Below are 20,879 nucleotides of genomic sequence, written 5' to 3'. Positions count from 1 at the left end.
AAATGGATTAAAGACCTAAATGTAAGACTGGATACTATAAAACTCCTAGAGGAGAACAGAGGCAGAACATTATTTGACATAAATCGCAGCAATATTTATTTTGGATCTGTCTCCTAGAATAATGGAAATAAAAGCAAAAATAAACAAATGGGACCTAAACAAACTCAAAAGCTTTTGCACAGCAAAGGAAACCATAAACAAAACGAAAAGACAACCTCCAGAGTGGGAGAAAATATTTGCAAAAGATGCAACTGACAAGGGCTTAATTTCCAAAATATAAAAACAGCTTATATAGCTCAATATCACAAAAAACAAACAACCCAATCAAAAAAATGGGCAGAAGACCTAAATAGACATTTCTCCAAAGAAGACATATAGATGGCCAGTAGGCACATGAAAAGATGCTCAACATTGCTAATTATTAGAGAAGTGCAAATCAAAACTACAATGAAGTATCACGTCACACCAGTCAGAATGGCCATCATCAAAAAGTCTACAAATAATAAATGCTAGAGAGGGTGTGGAGAAAAAGGAACCCTCCTACACTGTTGGTGGGAATGGAAATTGTGCAGCCACTATGGAGAACAGTACGGGGGTTCCTAAAAAACTAAAAATAAAGCTGCTATATCATCCAGCAATCCCACTTCTGGCCATATATCTGGAAAAGACAAAAACTCTAATTCAAAAAGAGACATGCCCCCCCAATGCTCATAGCAGCACTATTTACAATAGCCAAGATATGGAAGCAACTTAAGTGTCCATCAACAGATGAACGGGTGAAGAAGATGTGGTACATACATACAATGGACTAGTACTCAGCCATAAAAAAGAATGAAATAATGCCATTTGCAGCAACATGGATGGACCTAGAGATGATCATAAAAAGTGAAGCAAGTCAGACAGAGAAAGACAAATATCATATGATATCACTTCTATGTGGAATCTAAAAACATGATATAAATGAACTTATTTACAAAACAGAAACAGACCCACAGACATAGAAAACAAACTTACGGTTACCGAAGGGGAAGGGGGAGAGGGGGACAAATTACGAGCTTGGGATTAACAGATACACACTACTATATATCAAATAGGTAAACAAGGTCCTACTGTATAGCGCAGGGAACTATATTCAATATCTTGTAATAATCTACAATGGAAAAGAATCTGAAAAAGAATATATATATGTATAACTGAATCACTTTGCTGTACACCAGAAACTAACACAACACTGTAAATCAACTATACCTCAATTATAAGGGCTTATAATTGAGTGCAGATGGTCCCGGCAGGATGGGTATGAATCCCTGCTGACTCCTCACATCCCAGAGGGCCAAGGGGGGCTCATGAAGCCTCCCAGCCCTGATTGTGCCCTCGTGGGGGCCACTGAGGAAGGAGGGGAGGCAGATGGTGCGAGAGCCTGCTGGCTGCCTTCTGCCCAGCCTTCCCTCGGCTGCGTGAACAGATCTTCAGGCTGCAGAGTGTAGCTTTGATGAGTCTAGGGTCTCAAGATTACAGAAGGCCTGGGGTAAGGGAACAGGGTTGGGGGTTCTTTATAATCATTGGAAGAGCCTCATTGTGCAACCTGCAGGTGGCTGCAGGGCGCCAGAGCCTCACGGAGGAGGGCGTGCACAGACTGCTCCTTTTCAGGGAGCGTCCTGCTGGGGGTGGGGCCCTCACAGCTGGCCCGCCCTCTCCTTCCCCGCTCTCCTTCCCATCTCTTCCCCAGCTTCTCTCTTTAAAGGAGTTATGGTAGTCATCCTTGCACCATTCAAAAAAAGCTTTTCTGGCTTTTCTAGCTAAACAGAATTCTAAACAAATTTCAGTCTCATTCAGAAAAACTTTTCTAGCTAAGTAGAATTCTAAACAAATTTCAGTCTGCTTTTAATACCAGAGTCAGTGAATTGGGAGTAGATACACAGATAATCCAAAATTCATGTAGTCTTTGGAAGGGGAAAGAGAGAAGACAGCCCCCTCTCCTTTCCTTGGGGCCTAGCCATCCCTCCCACGTGAATCTGCCACATCTAGCTGACAGCACAAAGTGCATTTCTTTCTGAAGACTTGTATTTCTTCCTCTTATACCATATGCTCCAGCCAGAGCTGCAATAAAATTCTATGTATTTAAAAAAAAAAAAAAAAAAAAAAAAAAAAAGAAGGGCTTTAATAGGGATTATGGGATTAAGGCACTCTTCCAGTTTCTCAATGTCACATTTTATTACACCCTTTTAAGTGTGTAGGTGGGAAAGTACTAGTCAAGCTGTAATGCAACTCTCCTCCGAAGCCTTCCCTAGCTTGCTAGACAGCCCTCCTTTCGTGTTCAGAACTCTTAATCTCAGAATTTCGAAATGAGCCGTTAGGTAGCCACAAAGTATTAGTTTATCAGTGTGAGCTGGCATTTTTCAATATCAAGCAACTCAAACAAGACAAGCATGAAAGGCTAGGTTTGTAGGAGACTGTGCTTTGGTCTCTGCCTCTCAGATTCAAATATGTGTCATTTCTGACTAACTATAAAGGCTACTTGGGTTTATTAAATGCTAAGATAAAGGCCTACGTTACCAAAGTTAAAGTCTGGAGGGTTATTTCTGGCAGCTGACCCATACCCTGCAGCCATGTGTGGAAGGAGCTGCCAGAGCTAGCAAAGAACATTTCCATTCTGGGCTTTCCTGCTCTTGCAGCTTTGGTTGGAGGCCTGGCTCACGGCTGTCCTGGGTCCATGGGGTAGGCCTTCTGGTATGAAGGCATGATGTTTACGTCAGCACAGAAGCTATTCCCATTCAACTCTTGCTGAGGCTGTGGCCTACCTGCTCTTCCTGTGAAGTCAGTCATAAACTGAGTCGGGCTGGGGTGGCTGAAACTTGGAATTTGTCCCAACTTGCCTTCCTCCTGATATTCTGAGTTTCACACGTGAGTCTCGAGTGGCTGATCACTGTCTCTTGGCACTGAGCCCTCCCAGCCTAGGGATAATTAGGTTTCTTCCTTTTCTTCTGGAAGCTTGGAGATTAATGGAGTCGCACCAGCTGTGGGCAGTGAACAGGAGAGGGCAGGTTTTGATGAGTCTGGGGCGTGTGGAGGGAAAATTCCAAAGAGCAAGGGAGAAGCCTTGGCAGGGCCAGGGGCCAGTCCAAGTTGGGGAATGGCCCTTCCTGGGGCCAAGCGTGGCCAATGGAGGAGAAGTCTGCTGTCGGTAAGGTAGGCTGTGTCCTGCCCCCCCGCCTCCGCCTTTCCATCTTTGCTCAAGCTGCAAATTATGAACGCACCTTTCCGAAGTGGGGTTCCAAAATACCGCGGGGCCTTAGGACACAACAACGTCCGAGCCCAAAACAAGATAAAATTACTTGCGTTCTTGCTAAATTTCTTGCCAGTCCTGTCTGAATTTGTGCACATTTAAAAATTGACTTTTGGGACTTCCCTGGTTGGTCCAGAGGTTAAGACTCCGCGCTCCCAATGCAGGGGGCCCGGGTTAGACCCCTGGTCAGGGAGCTAGATCCCACATGCTGCAACTAAAAGATCCTGCGTGCTGCAACTAAGACCCAGCATGACCAAATAAATAAATATATATATATATTTTAAAATTGACTATTTAAATTTTTGAATTAAAAACAATTAAGTTTACTGAGGTATAATTTACATACAATAAAATCTACCCTTTTAAGGTATATAGTTCAATAAGGTTTGGCAAATTTATAGATATGTAACCACTAGTTCCAGTACACCAAAAATTTCCCTTCTTCCCGCTTCTAGTCGATTCTCATTCCCTCAACCACTCCAGCCCTTGTCAACCACTGACTTTTCTAAAATGTCATGTAACTAAAATCACACAGTCTTTTAAAAATTTTATTTCTACTTATTTTCATTATTTAAAAAAATTTTTATGAATCATACAGTCTTTTATATCTGGCTTAGTTTTTTTTTTTTTTGGCCACACCACGCATCATGCGGGATCTTAATTCCCCAACCAGGGATCGAACCTGCACCTCCTGCAGTGGAAGCACGAGTCTTAAACACTGGACCACCAGGGAAGTCCCTTTTTTTTTTGGCCTGGCTTATATTTTTAAACTAGGGCTCCATGTGTGTCTGAAGAAGAGATATATCAATGAGGTTAAAAATTTAAGCAGTTCTAAAGGGTAAAAATAATTATTCATGTTCTCACTTCTGATTCCTTTTCTGGAAGCAACCAACATCTCATTTGTGTATGTCCTTTCAGAAATGCAGAAATATATAAATATAATAAATATATGTAAATCACACGCATGCACGTATATGCATATTCTAGTCACACTGTTCTTCACTTTGTTGTTTTTTGATTTAATATATTCTGGATATTGATTCACATTACCACATGCAGACCCCTACACATTCTTCAATTAATGGCTACATATGTATGTGCTACAATTAATTTAGCCATTCCTCTGTTGACAGATGTTGGTTTATCTGCAGTCCTTCACTAATGCAAACAATGAATTGAAAGTTATAGTGCTCTTAGTAAACAAAATGATACACAGGTTGCATGTAACTTTTCCATAGTTGTAATTACAGGATAGAGCCCATTTTGCTTTTTGCTTTTTTTGCACTTGACGTCTTCTTTTTCCTGTTGCCTGCTCCCTCTCCTCCGACCCACACCTTTCCCTCCTGGTGAATTTCTGAGTTCTTCACAGTCTGTCAATCACAAGCCCTGCTGGGGAGCTTTCTCAGATTTCAGCGGGCTCCTGGGCTCCTCACTCCTCTCTCTCTCAGCATCTCCACAGCTTTTTGCAAGGTGGGTTGTGATGCTGTGATTTTAAAGGTGAACTTCTTGTGGTTGGGGCCGAGTCTTGTTAATTTGTTCACAGATGCCAAGGCCTTGCGTAGAGTTAGCATTCAAAAACTGAGGGTGATGAATAAGATTTATTTCCCTTATAGATCTAATCAAAGGACAATTTGTTTCCGTTTTTGAGATTTGTTTTGGTTTTGCTTTTATAAATAATGGTGCAGTGAACGTCTTTCTGCCTCTGGCCTTTTTTTCCTTTTGGATTTGGCAGCAGGCTGTGTTCTTCAAAGCAAGTTTACTGTACCAACGAGTGTGGATTTTTTTTTTTTCCTTTTCCAATTTGCCTTACAAAATTGTGCCCAGTGGCGGGTTTTTTTTTGAAGTCAGAAGACTCCTAAGAACTGCAATGATAATCAGAAAACCTGGCTTTGTCCTAAGACAGGTCCTCTGACCCCCCAGTAAATTCCTCTTCTGCTCCGTGCCTCGCTTTCCCCAAAAGCACGGACGAGAATTTCTTCATCTCGTTCCCTGGCAAAGGCAAAGCTCCGCCTTCTCACAGCTCTGAGCCTCGCTATTCCGATTGACAGTCAATCTGACCAATCAGCGCGCTGTGGGGCATCCCTGGGCAGCCCTTCCGGACACATGCTCACTGTCCTCGCTCCGGAGATGGGCGGCTGTCGCGTTTTGGGCCAGGTCTGGGGTGGCTGGCGGCGGGGTCCGGGGGTTCGCGCAGCGCCCACAGCCTCAAGCTTTGGCACCGAGGCCCGGTGATTAGCAACCCCCGCCCTCCTTTGTGTAGGAGGGAGGCTGGGGCCGGGGGAGGGTGTGTGCGGGATCTGGAGTTAGGCAGATATGGGTTCTAATCCAGCTCTGCTGTGTGACCCTCAACTGGTCAGTAGACCTCTCTGAGCCTCAGTTCTCTCTTCTGTACAGTGGGGCCAGTCGAACCTAACATTTCGGGAAGCTCAACCCAGGCTTTCTGAAGCATTAGTAGGAAGCCGCAGGATTTAGGAAGAGGTGTGTGGAGATAAGAATGGGCGGCAATGATTCCCTTGTTGCTTACCTAACCTTTTCCAGGCATCAGCAGCAACGTCGAGGCTCCAGCAAACGGTCGGGGCCCCTGGATGACCAGCCTTTCTCGGGGCTGCTGCGGCCAGAGAACCTCAGTAGGGAGGAGCTGGTTGATGTGCTGAGGGCAGCTGTGGTGGATCAGAAAGGTGAGCGGTGGGAGGGACAGCTGCAGGGAGACCCGGAAGGGGAGGAGTCTTCACCTGAGCCTTCTGAGCATCTGGCCGGGTTCCCTACTAAAGCCTGTGGGATCAAATCCTGGTTCTGCCTCCCACTAGCCACAGGAGCTGGGACCAGACACATAATCTCTCTGTGCCTCAGCATCATGGGGATAGGGCTGTGGGGTGGGAGAGTGTAAATAACTAGAGAGCTTTGCACTAGTAGGCTCTCTGTAAAGGAAATTGCTGTAATAAAGTGTTTATTGAGGGGCAAAACACAGGCTTTGGAGCCATATCTAGGCTCTGTAATCAGCTTGCTGTGTGGCTTTAGGAAAATAACAATTTCTCTGAGCCTCAGTCTCCAGTGATTTTTAAATTTTCTCAGCTATTTATTGAGCATAGGCTATGTTCCAGGCACTGTTCTAGACATGGCTGTATAGTGCTGAACAAAATAAATATGGTTTCTGCCTTCAGGGAGCCAACATTTCAGTGGGAGAAATTGATTAACCAGAAAATAAATGAAAAAGGTACTTACTAGTGATCAGTGCTATGAATAAAACAGCGATGATGAGGAACTGCACGAAGGGAGCAGACATTAGATTGGAGACTCGGGCCTCTTTGTGATGGTGACATTTGAGCCACGATGATATGAAGGAAGCAGCCACGTGAAAATCTGAGAGAGAGGAAACAGCAAGTGCAAAGGCCCTGACGTGGCAGGCAGCCAGCTTAGCATATGCAAGGTTCAGAAAGTTCAGGGTGATAACTCATGTATGAGAGTTGTACTGGGACCACACGATAATATGAATTGAGAAAGTGCTTTGTAAACTGCATTTGCTGTTGCTGATGTTTATGTATTATACGTTTCAGGACCTCTGGTGACACTGAACAAGCCACAGGGCCTGCCAGTGACAGGTATGGGCAGGGGAAAGAGATGCAGTGAAAGGGGTTTTGATGTCTCGGAGGGGATGAAACAGTGAAGAGAAAGGAAAGGCGGGATAAAGTTGCCTCTGGGAGCAACTTGTACTCTTCCTTTTTTTTTCCCCAGGAAAACCAGGAGAGCTGACGTTGCTCTCAGTGCTTCCGGAGCTGAGCCAGTCCCTGGGGCTCGGGGAGCGGGAGCTCCAGGTTGTCCGAGCATCTGGGAAGTAAGTGGTGGGGGTGAGAGGAAGGTAGAAGGACAGGCATCCATCTGGGGTGGGGGCATAACTATTTCGGAATAAACTGAGACATTTTCCACAGGCTGGTTTGGGATCACAGAGGTAGGATACAAGGAAAAGGAGGAGGAAGTGGATAGATCTGGGTTCAAATCCTTATGCATAAACTGTGATCTTAGCTATCACTGAGCCTCAGTTTCTTTAATCATAGAATAGAGCTAATAATATCTATGCTCAGTGTGCAGTCACTTCTCCAATTCCATATTCATGGCAGGTCTTGTCAATTGATCTGTGATATTCTTTCCTCTAATTGCCATCTATTGGAGACGGTGCTTGAGATAAAATGTTTCTGCAGTTCCACAAATTCATGGGCTTGTTTGTGGGGAATTTAATTATTTAATAGCTAATATATATAAAATTCCTAGTACAGTGCCTAGCACATGGTAGACACTCAACAGTTGGTGGTAATTGTTATGATGTTTGGCTCTGAGCTCCCTGGGAGCCAGAGCAAAATGAGGAACACATTTAAGCTGTGTACTCTCATTATCAAACACGGGGAAGACTTACTTGTTTCTCAAGAGGAGGTCTGTGTTATAGTCCTGATGTTACTGTTTGGTCTTAAGCAGGTCAGGTGTTCCTTTCTAGGGGTCTTTTTTTTTTTTTTTTTTTTGGCTGTGCCATGCGGCATACAGGATCTTAGTTCCCCAACCAGGTACTGAACCCGCACCCCCAGCACTGGAAGCGCAGTCTTAACCACTGGAACGCCAGGAAAGTCCGGGGTCTCCTTTTTGTGTGGGTGAGCCCAGGGGATTTTAACTTTTGTGATTTGTCTCCTTCCTCCAGGGAAACCTCTGGGCTTGTACTCCTCTCCAGTTGTCCCCAGACAGCAAGCCGCCTCCAGAAGTTCTTCACTCACTCACAGAGAGCCAGGAGACCCACAGTCACCTACTGGTGAGAGGGGATGGGAAGCTCCCAGGGCAATGGGGAGGTCCCAGCAAGCCACTACGTGACTTCCTCTTGCCTCTTTCTCAGTGCTGTCACTGATGGGATCCCAGCTACTTCTGAGGGGACGATCCAAGCAGCTCTGAAACTGGAACACATTGATGGGGTCAATCTTGTGAGTCAGGGTCTAGGTGGGGAAGAGGAGGGGTCCTTCCAGACATAGTACCCCTACAGGGTATAGACGTGGGGTGACTGGCCCTCCAGACCCCTAATACAGGCGAGTGACAACTGCCTATACTGTGGCCCTGTCCTGAGTCTGTTGGGAGCAAGGAGAGTCTGCGGGTAGTTCCCAGGTGTGTGTGAAGCTTGTTCATTCTTGGGGGCTGACACCACAGGTAGTTCCAGTGAAGTCCCCATCCCGAAAGGACATCTTGGAAGGTGTCAAGAGGACCCTCAGCTACTTCCGTGTGGTGGCCACGGGCTCTGGCTGTGCCCTGGTCCAGCTGCAGCCACTGACAGGTGGGTCTGGAGCCCCAGCCAGACTTGACAAACTGTATTTGGCCAGAGGAGGCAGGAGGTGGGAGGAGGGTGGTGGTTTTAGTGGCAGCCTGGGGAGCATTTGATGGACTGTAAGGATGTATGTGACCAGCTCCACCTGTAGGGGCAGTGCTTCTCCTGTCACCCTGTGCAGCTCACCTGTTTTTTCTCTTAGTTATTGGTCTCAACATCTTCTCTTTACCTTTGATGTTCTGTAGTTTCACTATGGTGAATCCAAGTGTGTGGGTTTAGTTTTGTTTATCTTGCTTGGGATTCACTGTGTTTCCTGAGTCTGAAGATTAATCTATTTCATCCATCCTGGAAAGTTCCCTTTTCAAATGTGCCTCTTGCATCCTTCCTTTTGAATGCCTGATAGACGTCTGACTTTCTCATTCTACTGCTATGTCTCAACTTTTCTTTCACATTTTTCATGTCTTTATCTCTGCTGCTTTCTGGGTAATCTTTAGATCTACCTTCCAGTTGAGAAATTTTCTCTTCTGCTGGATCTAACCTGCCAGTTTAACCTACCCATTGATTGTATTTTTCACTTCTAGAAGTTCTAGTTGGTTTTTTTTTTTTTAGTTGGTTCTTTTACAAATACAAATGGCCTTCTAAAAAATAAGGTACCTGGTTTTTTCTCATATCACTTGTTCTTTTTTGTCTTTAGTCATTTAAAACATATTTATGTTGTGTTTCTATAATTCCATTGTCTGAGATTCTGAGGGTCTAATCCTGCTGTGTTTCCTGCAGACTCTCTCCCCTTGGTGGATTGTTTCCTTCTTGTTCTGTGATTCAGGATTGTGGATTCAGGTTAAGCTGGGCCTTTATCAGTGGAAATCCTCTATTGCCTCATTGGAGGTGGTGACTTCAGGAGAGGTTCTGCCTTTGCTTCTGCTGAGTGCCCCATGTCACTGCTTCAGGACCTAAATATTAATGTCTCAGTTGGAAGTTCACAGTTCATGCAAGTGGTATTAGAGCCCCAAACCTGTGTGAGAGCAGCTCACGGTTGTGAATTCTTTTTTCTTCCCCTCATCCAGACCTAAGGTTCTTGTCTCCCTTCCTTGGTGGCTGGCTTTTTCTCCCGGTCCATCCTGTCAATGAAGATGTAGCCTCTCAGATTTCATTTAGGCACCAAGACCTCACCCCTGGCCCCTTGTAGCTACTTAAACCCAGGCCCCCTGCATCCCAAGATTGGCAATACCCTAGAAGAGGTGAAATGTTGGCTTTCCTGTGCTCTGGATTTGTTTTCCTTTTGTATCTTCGTCTGGGGGACCTTACTTTCCTGTGTGCCCAGCTGTGTATTTAGAAGGATGATCGTTAAAGTTTTCCAGTGTTTCTAAGTGGTTTATAAGAAGTGAGTTTTTAGATTACCCAGTCCAGCATATTGCCAGACGTGAAAGCAGAGGACAGTTCCTGGGTTTGAATCCCAGCTTATGGTGGGCCAGTCACTTCTTCCTGAGCTTCGGTTTTCCTGTCTATAAGGTGGGAATGATGATAGAACCCACCTTACAGGGTTGTCAGGAGGATTAATAAGTTTACTTATGTGAACAATTTCATACCATTTAAGTTTCCCCAAAACCAGTTCAAGTTGGTGTAATCTAAAAGGGGAAGTTATCGGCTCAGGTAACTGAAAGTTCAGGCCTGGCTGCATCCGGAGGCTCGGAGGACGTCATCAGGAAGCTGTTTCTCACTTTCTTTTCGCCTCCTGCCCACTGGCTTCTTCCTCCCGCAGGCTCTCCCCGTGGGGGCAGAGATGGCAGGCGCTCCAGCAGCCCCGGCTCACACCCCAGCGGGAAAGAGCGTTCTTCATTCCCAGTAGCTTCACAGTAAATTCAGGGTTGCCCCCCTTCATGGACGAATCTCGCAGGGCCGGTGGATTGACAGCTCTGACTGTCAATCAGAGTGGCAGGGGTGGTAGCATTCACCTCTCTGAAACCACACCATCTGAGAATGGGGGTGCCATCTCCCCAGAGGAAAGGGGAAGGGCAACACCGGGTGCACAGAAAGAGCCGCTGCCTGCCATCTGTCCTGTCTCTCTTGTCTTCTAGCGTTTCCCAGCCAGCTACAGGCGCACATGGCACTACAGCTCTGCCCTCTGCTCGGGGACCACACGCACTCTGCCCGTGTGGCCACTGTTCTGGGCCAGCGCTTTCTGCTGCCTGCTGAGAGCACCAGGCCCCAAAGACAGGTACCCAAGCCCACCTGCCGGCTGCCTTTTAGGGTGGGCTGGGGATGGGGGTGAAGAGCATCTCCAGACATTAGCTATGCAGCTTGGGTTTCCAAAGCTCCCTGTAGCCGTCTTGCTCTGTGGCCCTGAGCAAGTGAAACCCCCTCTCTTGGGTCTCTTTCTGCCCGTCTGTTCAATAAGGAAGTCGAACTGGCTGATTTCTAAAGGCCCTTCTAAGTCTGCCGTTCTTTTTGGTATAAGGGGTAAAAGAGGTTGTGTGTGTCTATTTGGGCAACTCTGTCTGCTCTAACAGAATAACCTCAAGTACCAGAGCCTTAACACAATAACTTCCTTCCGTGTTAAGCCCAATTAATGGCGGTAGGGTAGAGATGGGCTTGCTCCGAGCATGGGTCACTCAGGGACCCAGGCTGTTGCTATCCAGCCAGCGGAGGAGGAGACAGGGCAGGTTCATGGGGGAGGTTTTCTCGGGCCAGGTCTGGAAGCGGATACATGCTCACACTCCTGTGGCGTTCAGTGGGGCTCAATCACACGGCCTCACCAACCTGCAGGAGGGGCTGGGGAATGTAGTTTCGCTGAATGCCCAGGAAACTGATTCGGTGACACCCTAGCTGGTCTCTGCCGTAGTGTGTGTGTTTGAGTGTGTATGTGTGTACGTGTAGAGAGGCATGCAGAACACGGACGCAGAGGGAGGAGGAAGTACTTGCCTCACTCCCATTTTGCTTAGAGCTCACCTGGCTGAATGCTGACATGTCTCTCCCACCCCAGGTCCTGGATGAAGCCCTCCTCAGCCGCCTCCACCTGACCCCCTCCCAGGCTGCCCAGCTGCCCCTGCACCTCCACCTGCATTGTCTCTACCTCCCAGGTGCCAGGCCCAGGGACCCACCCATCAAGCTTCTGGCACCTTTGCCCTCTTATTTCTCCAGGACCCTGCATTGCCTGGGGCTCCACTACCAATAGTCCTCTGGGCCTTCTGTTCCCGCTGGAAAGCAGTGGGGGCTGGAGGGCGGATGGGCTGCAGTCAGGCCCGAGGAGAGTGAGGTCAGTGCTCAACACGCAGAAGGCCACAGTGTAAGATCCTCTGTAGTTGGACAAACTTAAGATCACATCCTAAGGCCCCTTGCTGTGTGGTGTTGGGCAAATGACTTCACCTCTCTGGACCTGAGATAATAAAAGTACCTACCCTCATAGTATCGTTTTCAGGATTCGCTGAGAAAGAGAATGTTTATCATGGACCATGGTTTCTGGTGAGTTCAGTATGTGGTCTTTATATTTGGCTGTTTCTGGCCCAATTCTAGCTGAGAGAAAATGTTAGGTTTTTAAAAAAATTGTGGTAAAATACACCTAATAAAATTTACCATCTTAACCATTTTTAAGTGTCCAGTTCAGTGGCATTAAGTACATTCACATTGTTGTGCAACCATCACCACCATCCATCTCCAGAACTTTCTCATCTTCCCAAACTGACACTCTGTCCCCATTAAACACTAACTCCCATCCCCCACCCCTCCCAGCCCCAGTTGCCACCATTCTGTCGTCTGTCCCTATGTATTTGACTACTCATTTAAGTGAAGATGTTAGATCTTTCACTTTAAAAAACCGTGAAATATATGAAACATACAGAGTGCATAAAACATCTCTGTGATTTAAAGAACAACTCATAAGGTGACACCCACATAACCACCACTCGGCACAAAATAGAAGCATCCCTTCTCCTATCCTAGACAACAGCAGCTCTCAACCCTGGCCCGACATGAGAACCCCCTACCCTGCCCACTCAGAAAGCTTAAAAAAAACACCCGTGCCTCCCATGACTGCACCCCAAAGATACTGGTTTCACCAGTCTGGGATGGAGACCCTGGCATCAGATCTTTTTTAAAAGCTCTGGAATGGGTACTGTTGTTCAGTCAAGGTTGGAAACCACTGCCCAGACTTGGGAGAATTCTTGTTTGTTTTTCAGAGTTTTACCACATGTACATGCATCCCTAAACAATATATTTCATTTTGCCCTGTTTCTGAAGTTTCTGTTGGAATGGAATTGTGCTGCATATATCCTTTTGTGACTTGTTCTCGCTCCACCCTGTGAAATGCATCCGTTGTGCGGCGCGGAGTTGGAATGTCAGAGCTTGCAGTCTATCCATCTGACTGTTAATGGACACTTAGGTCGTCAGCTGTTACCACAGTGCTGCTGTGAGCCTGCTTGTACGCATCTCCTGGTTCAGCTGTGCAAGAATGGATTCATAAATATACAGAATATGTGTATCTTCATTTGACTAGTGTGTTAGTTTCCTAGGGCTGCTGCTGCAACAAATTACCACAACCTGAGTGGCCTAAAACAACAGAAATGGATTCTCTCCCAGTTCTGGAGGCCAGAAGTCCAAAATCAAGGTGTCAGCAGGGCTTGCTCTCCCTGAAGGTTCTAGGTGAGAAGCCTTCCTTGCCTCTTCCTGGCTTGTGGCTGCATCACACCAGTCTCTGCCCCTGTCTCCACATGGCCTTCTCCTCGTTTGTCTTCTCCTCTGTCTCTTGTAAGGACACTTGTCATTGGATTTAGGCCCCATCTGGATAATCCAGGATGATCTCATCTCAAAATCTTTAACGTACTTACATCTACAAAGACCCTTTTTTCCAAATAAAGTCATATTCACAGGTTCCAGGAAGACATACCAATGTTCAACCCATTACAATTAAGAAATACCAGACTTTTTCAGATGGGTGTGGCTTATTGGGTATTTCCTTTTTAGGTGACCTTGGCCCCTTGCAGAGGAAGGGACAGACCCACTTCACCTGGAGAAGGGCTGGGTCCACTCCTCTGCTGTGTCTCCTTCTGTAAATCTTGTGCCCATTAGGTGTCACTCTGCTGCCAGCCCAGCTCCTCCTCTGGGCTTGGGGACTGGGGAGGCCCGCAGGGCTGAGCAGTCGTGGTAACGTGTCCCAGCCCTCTGCTCACTGCCACGTGATCTTGGGCAAGCCGTGTCTCCTCGTTCAGACTCAGTTTCCTCATCTGTAACATGAGACTTATCCTCCCACCCCGAGATCGGAGATGCCAGGGGAGTCCCTGGACAGGATGCCTCATGTCTGTCACGGGGTGGGAACTCTGGGCCTTGCTTTGTGGAGGAGTTGCTGATGGCCTCTAGCTCTTGTTCTGGACCTTGGGGTACACAGCCGTGCCCTACTCTCTCTTCACCCTCTAACAGAAAAGGAGCCAAGCCTCAAATACTTCATTTGCTTTTTTACTTGGCGCTGCGTCCAGGATAAGGGCAGTGACGATCGAAGCAAGGACTTCTGTAGCCACACGTCCCTCATGCCCCCCAGACCCTGGTGTGCACTGATAAGGGGCAGGGGTCCCGGAAGGCTCAGTGTCGTCATGAGGCATGTCGCAGCCTTGGGTTTGTCGCAGAGTCTGGCCTTGAACTTGCCTTTGGCCTTGATCTTCCTATGGGTGCTAGGAAGATTTCTGACTTCAAAGGGTTGAGACCATAAGTTACTTCCAAGTGGGGGACCATGAAGGCGCTGGGGAGCAAGAGCCTCGGTGTGAAAGGAGGAGAGAAGGGGAGAGATGATCAGGAATCTGTTCGGGAAGGGGGTTCTGACGGATACAAGCCCTTCCCTTGGGGCTCAGGCCAGCCTGGGAACTACCCTCTACCTGTGCCCTTCCAGCCCTAACCCCGGTTCTCAGCATTGCCCACCAGGGTATGGGTCACCGTTCGAGGCCCACCTTTCTTGGTTTCAGGGCGTTGGGTGCCAGCATGAGCTCAGGGTTAGGTGGGAGGGAAATCAAAAACTTGGCAGTAGGTAGAGTCATCAAGGCCTTGCCTGTGGTCGACAGGGCCTCAGAGCCCCCCAGCCTGCTGTGCTGCAGTCTGAGGCCCCGCCCCTGGGGTCGGAGCACACGGGGAGAAGACAGCCGGGCTGTGCTGTGGAGGGTGGGGAAGTGGTGATGGGCTGTGAGGGCATGGGGAGCCCCAGGCTGACCAGCTGCCCCTCCAGGTGTGCGTGGAGGGCGGGGAGGCAGGGGGAGCTGACGGCTGGGGTGTGTGAGGGCAGATGGAGCCCACCTGGTTCCTTCTCCAGAGGCCGTGGGAAGAACACAGGGTTTGGAGTCCAACAGACCTGGGTCTGCATCCCAGCTCTGCCCCTTCTGAGCTGTGCAACCTCGGGCAACTTCCTTAAACTTCCTGATACCTCGGCTGGAAAATGGGGATAATAGCACCTACCTCGCTAGGTTGTGAGGACTAAAGGAGCTGGTCAGGTATCAACACAGTGTAAACTGTTAAGTGCTGTACAAATATTAGTTCCTTTCCACAAGGCGACTTTGCATGGAGGCAAAGACAGAATACTGCAGCAGGAAAAGCTTGAGCTCTGGAGAGAGATCAACCTGGGACTGGGTCCTGGCATCTCTGAAACGAGCACAGCTGCCTGGCTGAGTGACTACTCTGGAGGGGACGATACTCATTTGGTTGTGTGTTTTTTAAAAATACTTTGTAGGTGGTGGCTTTTACTTACTACCGGTGGCTCTTGGGTGGGGACAAATCCAGGTGGTTAGCAGGGGCTTGGAGAGCAGGAAGAAATTGCCTTGAGACCCTGGGGTGTTTTGGGGGAATGGTCTTACCCAGGGCCTGGGGGTTCTTCAGACTCAATGGCAATCTGTTCAAGGGGTGGGGATGCCTGTCCCCACTAGCAAAGGTCATGGTGAAAATGCAGCCCATCCTCGTGCTGGGGGGTCCCACTTCCGGAGACTGGGGCGGACCAGGGCTGTGGCACTTTTCGCCTTGCCTTTCTTCCCCTTTCCAGGGGCCGAGGTGGTGGCAGTGGAGTCTGGCTTCTCAGTGTGCCCCAGGCTCCTGGCCCCAGCAACTTTCCTAGAAGCTGACCTGTGGGTAAGGGTTCCCGAGTCCTTGCCTTCCCCAGAGCCTCGCTGGGTCAGCAGGTGAGGGAGGGCTGGGCGGACTTCTGTTTGCCGGTGACGCATCGCCAGGGGCTTCTTGATGGTGGAGCCCTCTACTAGAAGCCGGATACCCACATACTGGGGCACCTCCACGGCAGGCTGTGGGGAAGAAGAGGAGACAAGGCCTGCTCAGACAGTGCTGCTGGAACCCTAGGCCTGGAAGGACTCGGAGCACAGGTAGATGGAATTAACTTCTGGGGCACCTGCTCAGGAGACATTTCTGGGCTGAGAAAGGCAAAGCCCATCTCTGTCTCTTAAGGGGTCCGGCCCTGGAGGCCTGAATCAGTACCTAGAGGGTCACAGAGCCCCTGAGATGAGTAACCCAGAGGAGTGGGGAAGTCTTAGCCATGCCCCCACCTGCACCCCTCCAACCCCTTGCTCTCCTAAACTGCCCAGCCACCGCTGGAATGTGTGTTCTCCTCCACAGGCCGCTGCCGATGGACACCTTCCTGAGGTGAGCGAGATTCTCTGCTGAGAGCATATGAGTTATGACACCCAGACAGATAAGAGGCCTAGAGCCTGCCTAAATCCTTGTCTGAACCCAAGACATGGGGAAGCAGAGCCTCAAAGAAGGCATTCTGTGGAGAGCATGAAGTAGCAAATATGCAGACGGAGGCAGAGAAAACAGTCCAAGAAAGGAGCTCCTGTACCACTTTCAATTCCCATTAAGCCAAGCTGTACTTCCTGCAGCTGGACACAGGAGAGCCCCCTGTGTCTTGCCAGGAATCTCCTTTTATTTTTCATTTATTATTTTTTATTATTATTATTTTTTGGCCACACTGCATGGCATGAGGGATCTTAGTTCCCCGACCGGGGAGTGAACCCATGGTCCTTGCCATGGAAGCATGGAGTCTTAACCGCTGGACGGCCAGGGAAGTTCCTAGGAGCCCTCCTTTTAATCTGGAGCTAGTTTGAGGTGTTTTCTGCGTCATCAAAGGATCCTGATTAGAATCTATCTAAACAGTCACTTAGAGCTTCTTAAAAATACAGATATCAAGGTCCTACTGTATAGCACAGGGAACTACATTCAATATCCTGGGATAAACCATAAACGAAAAGAATATGAAAAAGAATATATCTATATGTATAACTGAATCACTTTGCTGTAGAGCAGAAGTTAGCACAACATTGTAAATCAACTATACTTCAATAAAAAAAAAATACAGATATCAGAGCTCAAGGAAAGCCCAGTTGATGAGGCAAAGCTCAACTTTATGGAAAAATCTCAGCTAATAAATGTAGAAGGAATGATAGAATTAGCAATTTACCATTTTGCAACTCTAATACAATAGGTAAGGATCAAAACTAGATATCAAAACAAGTAGGTGAAAAGGATGACAGGAAAATGTGTCATCTGCACACTACCAAAGAATCACCCTACAAAGAAACTGATCATTGCAAAGGGGAGGATGCAACTTACAATGGAGAGATCTGGTAGCCAAGACCTTAAAGCCATGATCAGACTTAGCATCACTAATCATGAGATACTCCGACAATGTGTGCCTTGTGATGCTGTATGAGGTACCCAGCATCACCTCTCAAGTATACTTGGCAGAAGTGTGTAATCTGAACTTCATCAAGCTGGGTGACCTAACTTCTACTTTATAGGACATTCAGATAACAGATGAACAAGTTAAATACCACCATGAGGAAACAATCAGATAAATCCAGAATGTGGGACAGTTCCGTAAAACAACCAGCCTGGTGCCTTCAAAAGATCCAAATATGTGAAAAAAAGCACTGGGGCTGTTCTAGATTATAAGAGATTAAAGAACATGAAAGAGAATAAAATACCTAGGAATAAATTTAACCAAGGAGGTGAAAGACCTGTACACTGAAAACTGTAAGACACTGAAGAAAGAAATTGAAGATGACACAAATAAATGGAAAGATATTCTGTACTCATGAATTGGAAGAATTAATATTATTAAAATGTCTATATCACCCAAAGGAATCTATAGATTCAGTGCAATCCCTATCAAAATTCCAATGCTATTTTTCACAAAAATAGAAAAATCAATCCCCAAATATGTATGGAACCACATAAGACCCCGAATAGTCAAAGAAATCTTGAGAAAGAACAAAGCTGGAGGCATCACACTTCCTGATTTCAAACCATATTACAAAGCTATAGTGATCTGATACTGGCATAAAAACAGACACGCAGAACAGAACAGAATTAAAAGCCCAGAAATAAAACCACACTTATGTGGTCAATTAATGACAAAGGATTCAAGAATATACAGTCTCTTTAATAAATAGTGTCAGGAAAACTGGACAGCCACATGCAAAAGAATAAAACTGGACCACTATCTTACACCATACAGAAAAATCAACTCAAATGGATTAAAGACTTGAACATAAGACCTTAAACCATAAAACTCCTAGAAGAAAACAGGCAGGAAGTTCCTTCACATCAGTCTTGGCAATGATTTTTTGGATTTGACACCAAAAGCAAAGGCAACAGACGCAAAAATAAATAAACTAAAAAGCTTCTGCACAGTGAAGGAAATCATCAACAAAATCAAAAGACAACCTATCAGATTGGTTCAAGATGGCGGAGTAGAAGGACGTGCGCTCACTCCCTCTTGCGAGAGAACCGGAATCATAACTAACTGCTGAACAATCATCGACAGGAAGACACTGGAACTCACCAAAAAAGATACCCCACATCCAAAGACAAAGTAGAAGCCACAATGAGATGGCAAGAGGGGCACAATCACAATAAAATCAAATCCCATAACTGCTGGGTAGGTGACTCACAGACTAGAGAACACTTATACCACAGAAGTCCACCCACTGGAGTGAAGGTTCTGAGCCCCACGTCAGGCTTCCCAACCTGGCGGTCTGGCAATGGGAGGAGGAATTCCTAGAGAATCAGATGTTGAAGGCTAGCGGGATTTGATTGCAGGACTTCGACAGGACTGGGGGAAACAGAGACTCCACTATTGGAGGGCACACACAAAGTAGTGTGCACATCAGGACCCAGGGGAGGGAGCAGTGACCCCACAGGAGACTGAAGCAGACATACCTGCTAGTGTTGAAGGGTCTCCTGCAGAGGCGGGGGGAGGGTGTGGCTCACCATGAGGACAAGGACACTGGCAGCAGAAGTTCTGAGAAGTACTCCTTGGCATGAGCACTCCCAGAGTCCACCATTAGCCTCACCAAAGAGCTGGGTAGGATCCAGTGCTGGGTGGCCTCAGGCCAAACAACCAACAGGGAGGGAACCCACCCCACCCATCAGCAGACAAGCGGATTAAAGTTTTACTGAGCTCTGCCCACCAGAGCAACACCCAGCTCTACCCACCACCAGTCCCTCCCATCAGGAAACTTGCACAAGCCTCACAGATAGCCTCATCTACCAGAGGGCAGACAGCAGAAGCAAGAAGAACTACAATCCTGCAGCCTGTGGAACAAAAACCACATTCACAGAAAGATAGACAAGATGAAAAGGCAGAGGGCTATGTACCAGATGAAGGAACAAGATAAAACCCTAGAAAAACAACTAAATGAAGTGGAGATAGGCAGCCTTCCAGAAAAAGAATTCAGAATAATCATAGTGAAGATGATCCAGGACCTCGGAAAAAGAATGGAGGCAAAGATCGAGAAGATGCAAGAAATGTTTAACAAAGACCGAGAAGAATTAAAGAACAAACAAACAGAGATGAACAGTACAATAACTGAAATGAAAAATCCACTAGAAGGAATCAATAGCAGAATAACTGAGACAGAAGAACGGATAAGTGACCTGGAAGACAGAATGGTGGAATTCACTGCCATGGAACAGAATAAAGAAAAAAGAATGAAAAGAAATGAAGACAGCCTAAGGGACCTCTGGGACAACATTAAACACAACAACATTCGCATGATAGGGGTCCCAGAAGGAGAAGAGAGAGAGAGAAAGGACCCGAGAAAATATTTGAAGAGATTATAGTCGAAAACTTCCCTAACATGGGAAAGGAAATAGCCACCCAAGTCCAGGAAGCACAGAGAGTCCCAGGCAGGATAAACCCAAGGAGAAACACGCCATGACACATAGTAATCAAACTGACAAAAATGAAAGACAAAGAAAAGTTATTGAAAGCAACAAGGAAAAAATGACAACATACAAGGGAACTCCCATAAGGTTAACAGCTGATTTCTCGGCAGAAACTCTACAAGCCAGAAGGGAGTGGCATGATATATTTAAAGTGATGAAAGGGAAGAACCTACAACCAAGATTACTCTACCTGGCAAGGATCTCACTCACATTTGACAGAGAAATCAAAAGCTTTACAGACAAGCAAAAGCTAAGAGAATTCAGCACCACCAAACCAGCTCTACAACAAATGCTAAAGGAACTTCTCTAAGTGGGAAACACAAGAGAAGAAAATGACCTACAAAAACAAACCCATAACAATTAAGAAAATGGTAACAGGGACATACATACCTATAATTACCTTAAACGTGAATGGATTAAATGCTCCAACCAAAAGATACAGGCTCGCTGAATGGATACAAAAACAAGACCCATAGATATGCTGTCTACAAGAGACCCACTTCAGACCTAGGGACACATACAGACTGAAAATAAGGGGATGGAAAAAGATATTCTATGCAAATGGAAATCAAAAGAAAGCTGGAGTAGCAATACTCATATCACATAAAATAGACTTTAAAATAAAGAATGTTACAAGAGACAAGGAAGGACACTACATAATGATCAAGGGATCAATCCAAGAAGAAGATATAACAATTATAAATATATATGCACCCAACACAGGAACACCTCCATACATAAGGCAACAGCTATAGTGCTAACAGCTATAAAAGAAGAAATCAACAGTAACACAATAATAGTAGGGGACTTTAACATCTCATTTATACCAATGGACAGATCATCCAAACAGAAAATTAATAAGGGAACACAAGCTTTAAATGACACAATAGACCAGACAGATTTAATTGATATTTATAGGACATTCCATACCAAAACAGCAGATTACACTTTCTACTCAAGTGTACATGAAACATTCTCCAGGATAGATCACATCTTGGGTCACAAATCAACCCTCAGTAAATTTAAGAAAATTGAAATCATATCAAGCATCATTTCTGACCACAACGCTGTGAGATTAGAAATCAATTACAGGGAAAAAAC

General features: G+C 46.5%; 2 protein-coding genes across 10 annotated transcripts in view; one reads left to right on the top strand and one right to left on the bottom strand.

The window, feature by feature from the left end:
• The first annotated feature begins 5,356 nt into the window (after window positions 1-5,356).
• On the top strand, window positions 5,357-12,160 carry RPUSD3 (RNA pseudouridine synthase D3). Of its 2 annotated transcripts, XM_036868746.1 has the most exons (9): window positions 5,357-5,514; window positions 5,825-5,964; window positions 6,841-6,885; window positions 7,019-7,118; window positions 7,971-8,078; window positions 8,160-8,244; window positions 8,465-8,588; window positions 10,655-10,794; window positions 11,560-12,160. In XM_036868746.1, exons 1-9 carry the CDS (start codon window positions 5,390-5,392, stop codon window positions 11,749-11,751), a joined length of 1,059 nt encoding a protein of 352 aa, XP_036724641.1. In that variant the 5' UTR covers window positions 5,357-5,389; the 3' UTR covers window positions 11,752-12,160. The 2 variants fall into 2 exon arrangements, with proteins under 2 accessions (XP_036724641.1, XP_036724642.1); XM_036868747.1 differs by lacking the exon at window positions 10,655-10,794.
• TTLL3 (tubulin tyrosine ligase like 3) overlaps window positions 5,861-20,879 on the bottom strand; it is a 36,796-nt gene continuing 21,777 nt past the window's right edge. For 3 of the 8 annotated variants that reach the window (XM_036868723.1, XM_036868724.1, XM_036868725.1), the window contains 3 exons: window positions 15,666-15,838; window positions 14,510-14,981; window positions 12,212-14,319 (listed from right to left, as the gene is read on the bottom strand). In XM_036868723.1, the coding sequence (XP_036724618.1) occupies window positions 13,975-14,319; window positions 14,510-14,981; window positions 15,666-15,838 (990 nt within the window). In that variant the 3' untranslated portion in view covers window positions 12,212-13,974. Of the gene's footprint in view, window positions 5,985-6,508; window positions 6,647-8,624; window positions 9,698-12,211; window positions 14,320-14,509; window positions 14,982-15,665; window positions 15,839-20,879 lie in introns of those variants that run through there. The other 5 variants (XM_036868727.1, XM_036868722.1, XM_036868726.1 and 2 more) reach the window with 5 other exon arrangements.

This window comes from Balaenoptera musculus, chromosome 11, assembly GCF_009873245.2.
Source record: "Balaenoptera musculus isolate JJ_BM4_2016_0621 chromosome 11, mBalMus1.pri.v3, whole genome shotgun sequence".
Lineage (NCBI taxonomy): Eukaryota > Metazoa > Chordata > Mammalia > Artiodactyla > Balaenopteridae > Balaenoptera > Balaenoptera musculus.
The sequence above is the reverse complement of the archived record's forward strand: the minus strand, read 5'-3'. Positions and strand labels throughout refer to the sequence as shown.

Coding starts and splice junctions, on each gene's coding strand:
- RPUSD3 (XM_036868746.1), top strand. CDS start 5,390: ATGCTCACTGTCCTCGCTCCGGAGATGGGCGGCTGTCGCGTTTTGGGC. Junction 5,515..5,824: donor AGCTTTGGCACCGAGGCCCG/GTGATTAGCAAC, acceptor AACCTTTTCCAG/GCATCAGCAGCAACGTCGAG. Junction 7,119..7,970: donor GTTGTCCGAGCATCTGGGAA/GTAAGTGGTGGG, acceptor TCCTTCCTCCAG/GGAAACCTCTGGGCTTGTAC.